We start from the raw sequence: 16,061 nt of genomic DNA on the forward strand, positions 1-16,061 counted from the left end.
TAGGAAAAAAGTTGTTACCATTTCACATCAATAGTGGGAGCAAGCACATCTATATATACTATCCAACTCCAAAGAATTTAAACACTATATACACAAGCATATGAATGAGCTCAAGAGGGTTAACCCAATAGACTAGAAAGTTAGTATACCAAATTAAATCATGAACACTTTACAAGCATGGTTGAAAGAACACATTCATGGCAAGTATAATGTTGATTCTTATTTAGTTTAATTTTTGAGAATTTATAGTTCTTGCTCAATGGTTTGTGCAGATAGGTGCTTTCTTACACAAGCCATATCTCAATGGCTTCACATTTTACGCCAAACAACAGGATGATCATAATAAAATACGAAATATTGGTGTAGTTGTAGTTAACATCATGAATGTATAAAGTGTCAAAGATAAAAATCTTATCTATGTGAATATGTCATATTTTGGGGCAGTTGAGTCCATATGGGAGTTGGATTACATCAGATTTTGGGTTTCCATATTCAGGTGGAAGTGGGTTGACAATAACAATGCCTTGAGAATTAATGACCTATGGTTGATACAATTGAATTTGAATAAGGAAGGATCTTAGATCTTGCTAATAGTGGATGGTCTATTACTTTGCTGAGCAATAAAATAAATGATGTTGGCAAAATAGGATATGAAGACAATGGAGTTGAGGATTATATATCCATTTCATAGGACGTCATCCCTTGAAACAGATCTCAATGAAAATGATGCTTTTTTTTATCAGGCACGACCATAATAACGGAATATGAATTCCAAAAGGGGGGAAAACTTTACAATAAGAAGAAAAAAATTAATTCAAATTAAGAAGACATTAAAAAGGCCAAGACTAATGGGAAAAGGAAAAGAGGCACTACTGCTTGATTAAGAATATAATGACATTATCATTATGTATGTGTATACTTATTTAATCAACTTTTGTTGCATGTAATTTGCTGGTTATTATCATTTTGGTTCTTATTTCTATCTTGTCGTCTACGCTAGTTTTGTGATTCAAATGCACCCTATTAAAAAAAAAAAAAAAAACTAGCTATCTTACACGACGGTTATTTGTTATACCCATCACAAATTATTATCATATACATGACAGTTTTGAAAAGCAAATCGTCTCATAAAGATACCCATGTCGGTCACATGGCTTTACTGGAGGAATAAGATAATGACCGTTTTAGACATAAAACCGACAGATATTCTAGACAATAAGTGACAATTTTGAACCATCACATATTTGGCCCAGAGAAAATATGACCCTTCCACTGGTAATGGTTATCAACAGTCATGTATAGCCAAAATTAGTCGACCTGTATGGACAATTATGTAGTAGTGGATCCCACTAATAATGAATGGTTTATTCTTTTGTTGAACAATAAAGTGAATGACGACGACATAGTATACGGAGACAATGGAATTGAGTCATGGGACGTCACTTGAAATAGATTTCAATGAAAATGATGCTTTTTATGTCAAGCACAATCACAATGAAGGAATATGGATTTCAAAGAGGGGGAAGTTTACGAGAAGAAAAGATTAATTCAAGCTAAAAGACATAAAAAAAAAAAGAAGCTAAGACTAATAGGAAACGAAAAGGAGGCACTTGCATGTATGTATGTATGTGTTCCTTTTGTTGTATGTAATTTGTTGTTTGTAATCAATTTGGTTCCTGCTTCCGTTTTGCTGTATGCTGGTTTCCGTGATTGCAATGCAGGGGTCTACTCCTTATTTTAAAAAAAGAAAAAAATCTCGCAAACTTACTTAACAGTTATTTGATACAAACGCAAATATTATAAACCAAATATCTGACGGTTAAACTCACAATGATCAAGTATAATACTATACTTGAATATTATTAAAGAAAGACCATCAAATAAGGATATCCATGAAAGTCACATGGCCTTACCAGAAGCCATAAATAAATGACAGTTACGGTCATAGAACTGTTAGATATGATACACAATATTTGATGGCTCATAACTGGCAAATATTCTGCCCAGATAATATATGACATGTCTGTAGTTGACAGTTTTGAATAATCAAGTATGAGCAAGAATAACAGTCATATAGCGACAATTATGTAATAGTGGAGCAAGGGTTGAGTACCCTTTTCGGTTTTCACACGTGTTTTTTTTAATTCTTAAAGTTATTTTATATATATTATTAAAGTTATTACATATATTGCTGTTAATTTTAGCAATGAATTCTTGATTCTCAATCAACACGGAGAAAGGTTGATTAGAACGTGTCTGCTTGAGATAGAGACTATTATGCTTGTTTAATGACAAAAATGAGTCGGTGCCCTGTAACAGAAACAAAAGGGGTCAATCGTTGCGGTTGATAGAGACAGGAAATTGTTCTTTTAATATGGCAAAAGAAAGCATTTATAATAGATCTGATTTTCTAAAACTACGTAAAGTAGCATTTAAGAAGACCATCCTAACTTTTTTTTGACCAGCAGAAGACCAACCTAACTAGTCTATCAATTCTGTGGGCGCGGGCTATATGTTACCGATAACATTTCACATCTACATTCCCTCCCTACTTTCCAAAACCATACCTTTACGACTTTGAGATGAAGTATTCATTATATTATATCATATAAAAACTAAACGAAATCAATTAACACTATCAATATACACACACACACACATGCCACTGTGTGCATGCTAGTATTACATTATGCTTTTCTTTTCAATCCGGGAGCGCATTACCGGCCCACCGTAATTCAGATCGTTGATATTGATATTAAATGGTTATTAAAAAGACCGTGGAAATTTGTTATTCAAAACAAAGTGCAGATTAAAATTTTTTTTGGTTTTATATGATATGATATAATGAATACTTCCATCTCAGTCGTAATGGTATGGTTTTAAATGGTTAACACTTCTTATTATGATTTAAAATGGTTATCACCGTTCATATTGATTTTAAATGGTTATTAAAAACTTGTTGTCAAAACTTGTGAAAGTGCTGTGACGAATCCTCATTTAGGATTTTGCAATTTGCATTATCTTTATTTGCCATTTTCCTATTTTAGGAAAAATGAAAAACAGGACCTTGGAATTGCAAAATCCTAAATCAGGTATTCTCACAAAAATGTGCTGTTATTTGCAAGTCAATTGTTGTCAAAACTTGTTGAAGTGTTGTAAAGAATCCTAATTTGGGATTTTTCAATTTCCACCGCCTTTTTTTGGTCATTTTTATAGAATTTAACATAAAAACAATTTTATAGTTAACACTTCTTAAAAAACTAAATTTGTTATTAAGAAAACGGTCTTTTATTTACATATAATATATTCAAGATGATCATCATGTTGATCATATATAATTTATAAACAGCATAAATATATTAATAGGTGAATGTTTACATCTCTTTTTTTCTTTATTTAATTCACGTTTTTTCCCCAAGTAATGATATATCGAATTATCTATCAATACAATTTATATCAAATCATAGTATTCCCAAATCTAAATAAATTTGGTTATTAGGTACAATATGGAAGCCTGTGTTTAGTCTTGCGTACGAGTACACACACTTGATACTGCTATACAAACTATAATATTAAATTTCTTATAAATTGTTTGTCTTTGCCGTCTTAAATGAGAGAAGAAAAAGAAGACACATATAAATCTTGTGTTGCATGAAATTCAAGAAATAAGCTACACTGTTTATAATTCATGATAGACTATATACATATTGATTTTACAGAAGCCACATTATTTACAAGTTATAAACAAAGTTATTTCAAATTTCATATAAAGTTGCTTCGAATCGAATAAGATTATCTCTAACAGGAGAATAACTATGCATAGTAAAAAAAAAAGTATTACTTATAACATCACAAATATTTTTATTATTGCCAGTTTAATCATATCTCAAAGTACTTTGCATATATACATAGATATAGATTGTCCCCGATGATCTAAAAATAAACAAACACGTTGGCAACAAAATGCATGCTCTTCTTCTAGAGCAGCCTTTTTATTGTGGGGTACAATATTACTGTTGAGTACTTGAAGAGAAAACTTTGATTTTGAGGACTACTCGCAAGGAATTGACACATTGATGGTCTAAAGCCTAATTAACTAAAGCCCTGAACTAGCAGAAATTTAGCTATCGAGAAAGCTTCTAATCAAGCCAAACTGAACTGGATTGAACTGATGAACTTAGGAATACACAAATATAGAAGCATTGTCATGGGGACCAAATTTTCGGATTAATTAACTTGTGCACCGATTTCTTCATGCAATTTGCTCATCACTGCATTTGAAGCTTCACGTACCAGCTCCGACCAGTCACTGAAATCAATCAACCCCACCATATTATCGAATTTCAACATATAGTACAAGAAAAAGTTTTGCTTTAATATCTACTTGTTCTGTTGTCAATCGTCTCTTGATGCAAACTATTAACGTGTCAAGTTTCCCTCCCTCTCATAAACCCACCCGCAGCACCTTTTAATACTCTAATACTTTAAATGGTTCAATTCTTTTTAAATTAAAGTATTAAATCTTTGCAAATAAAATATCAAATATCACTCATTTTATGTAGAATCTCATGAGAAAAAAAAAAGCTTAAAAAAACATCTGGAAAGGGCCCCAAAATAGAGAGGCAGCTGAGGCAGTTGACACACCTACCTCGAATAGGTAAGATTGAAAGTGATTGATAATTGGATTGGGAATGAAAAGACACCACTAAAACTAAAAGCAAAGGAAAATATAATAATATACTCTTTGGAGGAGTCGAAGGGCAGCCCCACAATGCATTTAGCTTCTTCAACAGCAAAATCAAACCTCTTCACCTCTTTCTGGGAACAGCTCAATATTCCACTGTCCTTAACCTGAAGCTGCGACGGCTTCACATCATAGAAAATCGGAATGATTGGTTTCTTTGATTCCAGGAGAATTGAGAGCTCATGGAGACAGAAATAAGAGTCACAATAACGAGGCGAAAAGACAGCAATCCCAACCTTACATCCTCGTACAGCTTTATCAATTGTGCGCAACAACCTATCTCCAGGTTTCAGATTTTCTGTGTCCAAGAACGGCTTGCATCCTTGCTGCATCAGATGGTCGTACAGCAAGGGAACCACCGTACGTCCCGTATCAACCTTACGGTGGTTTATGAACACGTTGCATGCAGGCCCACCAACGTTGCGCCAAATTTTTGCATGCAATCCCATCTTCAAACAAGAGCTAATAGGTAGCTACTGAACCAGGGTTTGTTTTTTTTCTGTCTGTAGTTTTGTCAGCTCGCATATGCTCATACAACGTGAATATATATATACTTCTCCCATAGAAGAATTTGTATTACCCAGATGTACCTAACTAACTAAGCACCTCACTCACACCAAGGGGCAAGAGGTGATTAAGTCATTAACTTTGTCTGGAAATAAAATGAAGCTTTAATTATGCGTGTATTTAAGTAGAAAATTTCTTGTTTTTATTACGTTCTCAGTCGGAGTTCATGACTTTAAGTGGGGCTGATGTTGGAAAATTTTAATTAATACCCCAACAAGGGACTTATAATAAGAATCATCCATCTCTTATAAAAGATGTCTTATAATAAGGATCGGAGTGTGTCTATATGCATATATATGAATTTTGAGTTTTGGAAGTGAGGAAAAACGACGAAAGAAGTCAGACCTGGGAAGAGAGATGCGACTCAAGCAAGAGAGAAGCAGCAGGTCGTCTTTGAATGTATGCTTTTCGTGATGTTGGGTTGGCGTGCCAGCTAGGAGTATCCTGTTCTTCGATTCCAACACGTCTAAATATTTTGTCGGTTCTTATTATATTTAAGTGTTGTCCCTTTTTTTTTTTTTTTTGCCAACTAGTGTTGCGTGATCTCTTTGGATTTTTTTTTTTTTGGCATGTCTTCGGATACTGGAAATATAAATTTATCACTCGCATATAATTTATTTCACGCACGTTTTTGTGGCCGGATATAAACTTGTAGCCAAATATGAATGTAATGTCAGTATAGTATGCGCATAGTAATAGAATGGAAAGGCCAATCAATAATTTAATTCTTTTTTGACCAAAATCATTTTCATGGCTTATAATGCTTCCGGCACTACTAATTAATTAAGTTCTTTGTTTTTTTATTTTTCCCTCGTGATGAAAACTGTAGAAAAAATTACATAAAAAGAAGTTAAAAATTGTAATATTCTAACTTAGGCACTTAAGTGGTTAAAATCCCAAGGGAGGATGTGGTACCTAATCTGGTATTTTACAAATATAGTCAAATAACTAAAATGCCATTCTATGAGATTGTTTTTAAAAAAAAAAACTATCAAACATGTCATTGCCTGTATATTTCTTGTTATTAGTTGTTCAACACTTGTTATTGCTAGTTCACAACTTATTAATAAATAACTTACCATTACTAGTATATTTCTTGTTATTTGCTAGGCAACACTGATCATTTTCAGTTCACAACTTATTAATAAACTTTTTGATACAAGGATATTTTTGTCATTTAACTATATTTACAAAATATCAGATAATGCATCACTTCCTTCTATGGGATTTTGACTTCTTAGAATTTATTTTAATTTTTCACCAGAAAAATCCTAATAAAATATCTCTCCCGGCCCATCAAGCGCGAACCTAAAGTCCAGCAGGCATAATTACACTTTTAAGTTAAACCGAGTTGTCATACTATTTTGATCCTTACCCTTTTCACCCATCATTTAATAATATGCCGTCACCGCCCTAGCTATGATCAAATGCAAATGAGTAAACAATTCAATGATGTCAAAAACTAAAGCTTTGCACAAATAAACTTACGTGCTGACCATGCATTTCATCTCGTCGTTTAGGTTGTTATCCAGAAAATCAAATCAGTAGACGATGTTGTCTATGGGCTAATGTATGAATAATATATATATATGTGTGTGTGTGCGTGCGCTTGTGTGTTGAAATTGCTTGATGATGAATGAAAGCATGATTGATGAAATGTTGATCTATGCCTTATTTAGTTCATGGCCATGTGTGTATTTGAAATATTGAGCATGTGAATATGATATTTTAAAGTATGAAAGTATGTGATATCAAATATGTCATACACTCGCGTTTATCTTATATGCATGAATGATAATGTTTGCAACTGCTCAAAGTATGGGATACCAAACATATGATACACTTTCTGTGTTTCAGAGCCCAAAATTTCGGAATGTTATACCTAACTTCCCAAATCAACAAACATATATATATATATATCTAATCAATCCTAAACAATATTATCCATACTTGAACATGAACTTCATAAGCATGCTCAATCTGAATCGTACTAGAATTTTATAGAAACTTAAGGCGGTAGAAAGCCATATTAATTTTATTGATAGAATAAAGCTTACTACTTTTAGTAGTCAACTCAATTGTCTTTTGCAACAGCCAGCTGTTGTCTTTTCTAACGCCGCATTATCACAAAAAGGAACAAAAGTTAGCCTGCAGAATATGCTGACATGGCGAGGTGATTTATTCAAAAGGTCAAATCGAATTCACACACATATCAGAAAAAGCCAAGCTGCTGATATTCATACTCCCACGGTTATTTATATATAACACTACCATATTGATTAGTTATGCATATTTAGTTGTGATGATTATTGTACTTATACTATTGCTTTGTCTATGATATAAGAATTAGATAATTTTTATAGGTATTAAAAAATTATTAAGTTAGTTATTTATAACAAATATCTATATAAAAATCGACATTATTTTTGTTGATTTGGTTACTATACCAGCAAAACATTGTTTTTAGCCTATCCAATCCTTTATCTGAATTCTGAAGTACAAAACAAATATACATGTTTATTATATTAACTGAGGGAAAAACACAATAGACTTGGTTACGTATTAACTTAATTTATTATAGTCGCATGCAGCAGCGGCTCACTCGTTTTTTTGTAGCTAGTATTTAGTAATTCTTCATACATTACACGAACATGATATTTAAGATCGATGCAGAATTATAAAGGTATCTATGTGATTATAGACAGGTCTGAATTGATAAATTGTTTGGAAGAACCAATGTTTAAGCATCATAATTGAAAAGGTTTGTATGTTTTAAACTGGTAAAATAACAATCAACATCGATCTCTAATTCTTTTAAGCATGTCAGCTGGTATTTTTATCATTCTGATCACTACCGTAGCTAGTGAAACTTGTATTCTTTGCCTTTCTTTCATGTAATCATCGACCTTCTTTTCTCCACCGTCTTGGTGGGGGGGGGGGGGGAACTAAGAGAAGCATCCCTCACTCTCCAATGAAACCTCTGACTATCCAGGCATGAATATTGACTTGGTGCGTCGAAGTTATTCTTCATCTCTCTCTTACACTCATTGGGACGTTTTGCTTTAATGGCTGCGCCTGTCGGGCACTCGGAAAGATTAAGAACTTCAATGCTGAGGTACAATGGGAAGTTACCAAAGCAATGAATGGTGGAAAAGCGATTTTTTTGACCTTATGTTTATATTATTCTTTCTCTCTTAACTTTGGCATTCAATAATATGGTTTTTGTATTGTTCTGCAAGAAAGTGAAGCCATGCATGAACCTGCCAAGAAATGCTTTCGGGGAAAAAATTAATGGTATTGATTTTTTAGGCCAAAATGTTATGTTTCACATTTATTAAATGTTAAAAAAAACGTTTTGGGAAGATTCTAAGAACTTGCACTTCTTCTTCTTTTTCTTTTCTTTGCGTTTTTTTTTTTTTTTAGTAGAATAAGCAATAATGGCAGAAATTACATGTGGGATCGAACATCTAATTTTCTAGTTACAAACGACTTTTTAACATCCAATACATACTAACAAAGGGTACATCACCCCCCCCCCCCCAAAACCCAAAAAACAAAAAGGGAGAACTAGAGGGAAGGACAAAGAGGGAGTGATATTTATTGAAGAGGACCATAAAAATTGTAATTATTTTTAAAAACCAAATACTAAAATATAAGTTTAAAAATATGAGATTGCCCCTAACTAAACCTCCTGCATTCCTTCCTACATTTTATTTTTAAAACTAATATAAATTTGTATGTTTCACTAAATTAAATTCTCTCAAAGTTTACAACTTGTGTAAATAACAACTGGAAAATATATACAAACATCGTTCAGTCATGTTAAAACTAAATCAAGCGAAATATAATTCCTTTCATCTTTGTTAGTTCTCTTTTATTTATATTGATATATAATATAATTAGGTCATTTTTGCTGATTGATTGCAGGAGGAGTGTTACAATAGACAAATAATATAAAACTCTAACTGATCACACCGTTTATTTATAAATTATAAAATACAAATTATATGACTCATTTTTTATAATTTCAAGTGATCCACATTAATTTGTTTATAATTTGGAATCTTATAAATTTTAAATTGATATTAAGATCATAATAATTTTATAAATATATTAGGATGCTTAAATTTTTTAAACTATTTATGTAATATTTTATTTTTGCTACTTGGGTCCCGCAGCTAGTTCTGATAAGATATGAAATGAATTTATTTGTTTTTTTTAGTAGAGTTTAATTGTGCTATGAAAAAAGAAGAGAATTTAATTGATATCGTGTGAATAATAAGAGAAGCACATTGTTACTCACCTAAAGTTTTAAAACACTTTTTTTTCATGTTTAGTTTTTTTTTTAAATACAGCATATACAAATAATTACTGAATGGGGTTTGTGTAAAAGTGTTAAATGCATCAGAATAACATAACAATGGCAGAGTAACAAGAGGGGTCTGAGAGTTCTGGGTTATGGTTTTAGGGTTGCAGTTTTTGGGATTTGAAATTGTGATAAAAAATCAGACTGCGGGAAATAGTAGGAAGTGTATCATATGTAACATCCATTTATTGGGAGAATTTCAGTGAGCCTGCTATGAAGAAATTTAATATCCAATAGTCCCCATAAGATTCTAAAACTTATACTTTAGTCCATTTGATCAGAATGAAATTAAATGTTATGGGTGAAAATACAACTATTCCCTTATATTTCTTTTGTCAAAAAAAATATCAACCTTGTCGGAGCTTCGGTGACCGGCTGGCCCGAGCTTTGGTTGCCATACTTCCACTGGCCAATGCTTTGGGGTAGGATAATTTTTTTAAAAATAAGGTGACCAAGGGGTTTTAAACCTATGACCCCTTGGCCTACCAAAAAGATTATAACCACCAAGCCATCCAATCTATTTAATTATGTAATGCAAATATATATATATATAATAAAACAAAACAAATGCAAGTATCTAGGTATGAATGAACAACCAAAATAAGGCAATTCGCAACACATATTAGGTGATTTGTAAGAGGTATGCGGGAATTCACAACTTCATTTAAATTCCATAGACAGAAAAATTAAATGTCAAGAGTTGCATAAACAACTAAAGTTAGATGACTTACAACACAAGTTAGGCAATTAACAAGAAGTACATAGGAAGTCATAACTCCATTCAAGGTTCTGTCGAGGAAAAATAAATTAAATATCAAGAGTTGCATGAACAGTTCAAATAAGATGATTTACAACATAAATTAGGAAATTTTATTTCTTTTACTGTGGATCTCTCGCTCTAATGATTAAAGTATTAAGGGTTGCATGAACAATTAAAACAAGATGATTTACAATGCAAAGTACCTTCCTCTAATACTTGCTCTAATGACTCAAGCTTGTGTTGTGGTTCATCAATCCAATTAATTTCAATCCAACACAATTGAAATTTATTAGGAACAGAAATACATATATATATATAATATTATGAATATGAATTGCAAGCAATAAAAAAAAAAAAATTGCTTCAAACATTAGAGCAAGGGACCCACAATAAAAGAAATAAAGTTGTCTAATTTGTGTTATAAATCACCTTATTTGGGTTGCTCATGCAACTTTCAACATTTAATTTTTTTTTCCTATGGGAACTCAAATGGAGTTGTGAATTCCCCATATACATTTTGTAAATCTCTTAATTTTGTAAATTGTATAACTTTAATCGTTTATGCAACTCTTGATTTTATTTTCACAGGACTTCAAATGGAGTTATGAATTCCGGTATACCTCTTACAAATCATTTAATATATGTTATGAATTGCCTTATTTCAATTGTTTATTCATAGCTGAACACTTACATTTGTTTTGTTATATATATATATATATATATATATTGCATTATATGATTAAATAGATTGTATGGCTTGGTGGTTATAATTATTTTGGTGTGCCAAGGGGTCATAGGTTCAAACCCGATTGGCCACCTTATTTTTAAAAAAAATTATCCAACCCCTAAAGCTCCAACCACTGGAGGTCGGAGCTCCGAGGGGATTTTTTTTTTTACAAAAAAATTGCAAGAGTATAATTGTATTCTTGCCCATAATATTTAATTTCACTTTGCTCAAATGGATTGAAATGAAGTTTTAGAATCGTACGGGGACTATTAGATAATTAAATTGCTTCAGAGGGGCTAACTAAAATTCTCCTAATTTTATTTGGGTTTTATAGTTAGTTATTTACAAAAAAAATTGAAATATGTAAATTTTTTACTATTTAAAAGATTAAAGAAATAAGAGATTTAAAATAGAATCTAATTGAATGAAATAATCAGAAATATTTATGTTATGTGTTCCAGTAAAAGATATAAAAAAAATTAGGAAAATTCTTTAAAAAGACATTTGATAACCTAAATTTTTATTTAGGTCATTAAATTTATCAAACTCCTAATTAGGTCGCATGACCCAAAGAGGAGTTTTAAAATTTTATGGAATCACTCCAATGCCCTTTTCATTAGAAACTGAGACAGAATTCTAATTTACCTGATTTATTTTACAGTTAACATGTTTCAATTCTAAATTAATAGTTGCTTGTCTCCATAACACACTTGTCGTAATTTTTTGAATAAAACTTGATCACAATACAATCTCAAAAATTAACAAGTTCAATTACACAGTTTAACAAATTTTAATTCTAAATTAAGGGCATCACGTCTCTAAAACATACTTGCAATAAACTTTGAATAAAACTTGGTCTTAATACAACTTTAAAAATTAACATGTTCTATTTTACAATTAACATGTTTCAAATATAAATTCACAATTTTTTCTCTTCATAACACTTGTAATAAGTCTTTAAATAAAACTTGGTTAACAATACAACTTTAAAAAATTAATATGTTCCATTTCATGGTTAATAAATTTCAATTCTAAATTCACAATTTCATGTCCTTATAACATTTGCAGTAAGTCTTTGAATAAAATTTTTGATCAAAATACAACCTTAAAAATTAACATGTTTCATTTCTCAATTAATATGTTTTAATTCTAAATTAACAACTTTTCGGCTGTATAACACACTTGCAATAAGTCTTTGAATAAAATTTTATCACTATACAATCTTGAAAATTAACATGTTCTATTTTGTAGTTAACATGTTTCAATTCTAAATTAACAACTTTCTGTTTCTATATATTAACATGTTTCAATTTTAAATTAACAACTCTTGTCTTTATATAACACTTGTAGATTAAGAAAGCAAGACTTAATATAAAAACTAACTCAATTTCACCTCCTTGATTGATTTTTGGACTTTGGATGGTAAACACCAAGTTTTCCTCATTAAGAACTCTTACGCAACATGAGAATGATAGAAAATTCTCATTTCTCTAAGTTTATAATGATGGGGGTATTAGAGTCATTTCATATAATTTCAAATTTTCACTTTAAGTCATGTGGCCCAATTAAGGCTTTAACAAATTCAATGACCTAAATAAGAATTTAAATTATTTAAGTGTCTTTTTAAGAAAATTTTCCAAGAAATTATAAAAATAGAAATAGTAAGGAAAAAATGAAGTTGAAACGGTTTAAGATTCAAATGTTTCAATTGTGTTATTATCTTGAAGTTAGTTTTAATAGGAATATAAATAGAAGAAAATAAATGATAATGTAAAAAATAATAATAACATAAATAAAAAGGATCGGGTTAAATGTTTAAGATATTTCAAGTTAGCTTGAAGTCAGCTTAAAATCTTTTATTAAAAAAAAAAAACTGAAAGAGTGAGTTAAACCCTACAAACGAAGTTGAAACGGTTTAAGATTCAAGATGTTTCAATTGTGTTATTATCTTGAAGTTAGTTTTAATAGGAATATAAATAGAAGAAAATAAATGATAATCTAAAAAATAATAATAACATAAATAAAAAAGATCGGGTTAAATGCTTAAGATATTTCAAAGTAGCTTGAAGTCAGCTTAAAATCTTTTATTCAAAAGAAACTGAAAGAGTTAAACCCTACATTTTTTCCCCTTTCCAATTCTCTTCCTTTATTTGGAAATAATAAAAACACATTTAAAAATACTTTCACATAAATGGAGATAAAATTTTTTCACATATTTATTTTATATACTATAAAATTATTAAACAACATACTTTATAGATACTCTTTTTTTTTTTTCCCCTTCTTTTTCCATTTTTTCCTTTGTTTTCCTTTTTTCTTTTTCTATTCCTTCCTTCTCCTTATTTTTTTGTTTTGCACGGAGTGCTCTTCTGGTCCTCTCTCTCCCACGGCGAATCTTGAGCTCTCACTTTTGACCTTGCCCAATAAATACCCATTGGGATTCTCTCACAGGTACATATCCTATTTATAAATTATTTCTAACATATTTTATATAAATTAAGAAAAATTTTAAACTTTATTAATTCTCATTTAAAATATAACAACTTTCTAACTTTATCTCTGTTTAATACTCTTCCAGTTGTTAATATAAAACCTATTTAACTAATTGATTATATTAAGAAAGTTAAGTAAGTTAGTTAATTACAAAAAATATACATGTTTTTTTTTTTTTAACACCATAATCATCTTCCTTATTATTCTACCTCCCTCTTCTCCTTGACTATGGTTGAGAGAGTATCTATAGGGGTAATTTAGGAAAAATTAATAAATATGAGAAATAGATATTATATTTAAGATCAAAATCAACTCAATAATTAGGTCTTATATTAAGGACAGGAGGAGTGTGTATTATACCTTATATAAACAAAGTCAACATAATAATAAATGAAGGGTAAAATTGTACACTCATATAAAATTTTTTTTCAGTGTTCTATAAATAAGACAAAAAAATATTTTTTCTCTATCCTATAAATAGGATATGAAAAGTATATGCATATATGCATTGTTTACTCTCTTTCTTTCCTGACTTTTTCTTTCCTTTTGTCCTTTTCTTCATTCATTCCCTACCAACTGTTCTTTCTACGGACAGGCTCATGAGCCCCATAACTGATGATGCCTTATTTCTATTATTAAATTATATTATTATGAATCCTTAATATGAAAGTTAGTTAATTAATTTAAGTAAATTAAAAAACTAATTAAGTTAGTTATTTATAACACATAGGTATAAAATAATCTTACTAATCAAGTATATTAACTAGAATTATTATTTTTACAAGAACTACTTTAAAGAAAAAATAGATAAATATGAGACACAAAATATGATTGACATTTATATTTAACACTAAAATAAAAATCAAATAAGCTCTTATATTAAGAATCGGTAATAGTATATTGATAGTATATGTATAATTCTTGCTTCCTTCTGTTGAGATATAAACAATTACTATAAAATGCATGTAACCTTGTTTGTGGAAGCATAACTCACAGGCAATTTGAATTAAATCTCCCCACCTATTGTAATATTTTAAACCTTAATTAGCCGCCTACCACCATCCGATGATGCTGTTTTTATTTTGACCAACGCTTCATATTCCTTTTAATAAAATCTCTTCCCTTAACACACACACCGGTATATGTAATTTACAAATAGATTTTTTTAAAAAAAAAATTGAACAATCTTGTCTTAGTATGCGAACATTTATAAATATCTAATTATAATTATAAGAATTTAATAATATGTAATTTGAATTGTCTAGCATATCTTTAAACCACAAGGTAGCTTTTTGGGTTTGTGATCTAAAGGAAACGAGGTGATCGCTCCGCTAGCGTATAGAATAAATGTAGTAATAAATCCTAGAATATTCTGAGGTTGTACCCACAAGGAGGTTGTGTATTTACTAATCCCAATGATTAATAATTAAAAAAAAGAAACAAAACAAATTATTTAAAGAGGATGATTTGAGACTAAAAGAGAAAAGCAAAAGATAATTAGTTATGAGAATAAACCCATCACTTAAAATATTGGGATTTAGGATTCATCCCATAGGTAGTTAGTTTCTATCTTTTGAGTTGATTCCTTATTCAATTGTAGAGACAACTATTCCTAAAATGTCATAATATTTTTTCCAATTATTAATCACTTTTTAATTAGTGCTGAATTCATTCCCACAATATACAAACAACTAATTAAACCATGAAGTTATAGTTTAAATCACCGAAAATATCTAGAACTATCTTTCGCCTAAATACTTATATCTATCTTTCTAGATCTAGGTTCTCTCTTCACCTCCCAATCTATCAAGATTACCCATAGATTTGATGTAAAATATGTGCATACATAGAAATTTCATAAAAGAGTCAAAACAAAATAATAAAAACTAGGTTCTGAGCAGCTACATCCCTGTCCCAACTAGAAATTTACAAACTCATATATACAATCATAAATATCACTATGATCTCCAACCATAATAAACAAAATAACAAGAAGAGAAGATAAACTCCCTATTAATTTTACTCTTGATAGTTTTGAGTTGTGATTAGATGCCTCTAGACTATAGAAGTTTCCCTGCTCTTCTAAAACTCTTAAAAGATAAAAATATACTCCCTCTATCCTTTTTTATAAGCAACAACTACTATCCTTCTATTATCCTTAAATATAAACAATATTTATAAGTTGTCTTAAATTTTTGTACCAAATTTCTCATTTTATGAAACATCCTACCTTTAACCCTTAGAGTACGCATTTGGAAGCATTATGGTCCAAGCGATTCATGATACAAGCCCGTAGATTGAACTTTGATTCGTTCTTGGGTTACTGTTTACTGGTTAAATTCCAGACTTTCAGTCCAACTTTGAGCAATCATAACTCTTAGCACGCACATCCATTTTAAGTGAT

At 30.3% G+C, this 16,061-nt stretch overlaps 1 protein-coding gene across 1 annotated transcript; it reads right to left on the reverse strand.

The window, feature by feature from the left end:
• Positions 1-4,227: 4,227 nt before the first annotated feature.
• Positions 4,228-5,193, reverse strand: LOC114729295 (TMV resistance protein N-like). The gene is made up of 2 exons (XM_028916275.1): positions 4,742-5,193; positions 4,228-4,309 (listed from the first exon to the last, which is right to left on the reverse strand). Exons 1-2 carry the CDS (start codon positions 5,191-5,193, stop codon positions 4,228-4,230), a joined length of 534 nt encoding a protein of 177 aa, XP_028772108.1.
• Between the last annotated feature and the right edge of the window lie 10,868 nt (positions 5,194-16,061).

This window comes from Neltuma alba, unplaced genomic scaffold (genome assembly GCF_004799145.2).
Source record: "Neltuma alba isolate B1F8T4 unplaced genomic scaffold, ASM479914v2 tig00012622_pilon, whole genome shotgun sequence".
Classification (NCBI taxonomy): domain Eukaryota; kingdom Viridiplantae; phylum Streptophyta; class Magnoliopsida; order Fabales; family Fabaceae; genus Neltuma; species Neltuma alba.

Coding starts and splice junctions, on each gene's coding strand:
- LOC114729295 (XM_028916275.1), bottom strand. CDS start 5,193: ATGGGATTGCATGCAAAAATTTGGCGCAACGTTGGTGGGCCTGCATGC. Junction 4,310..4,741: donor CCCTTCGACTCCTCCAAAGA/GTATATTATTAT, acceptor GATTGATTTCAG/TGACTGGTCGGAGCTGGTAC.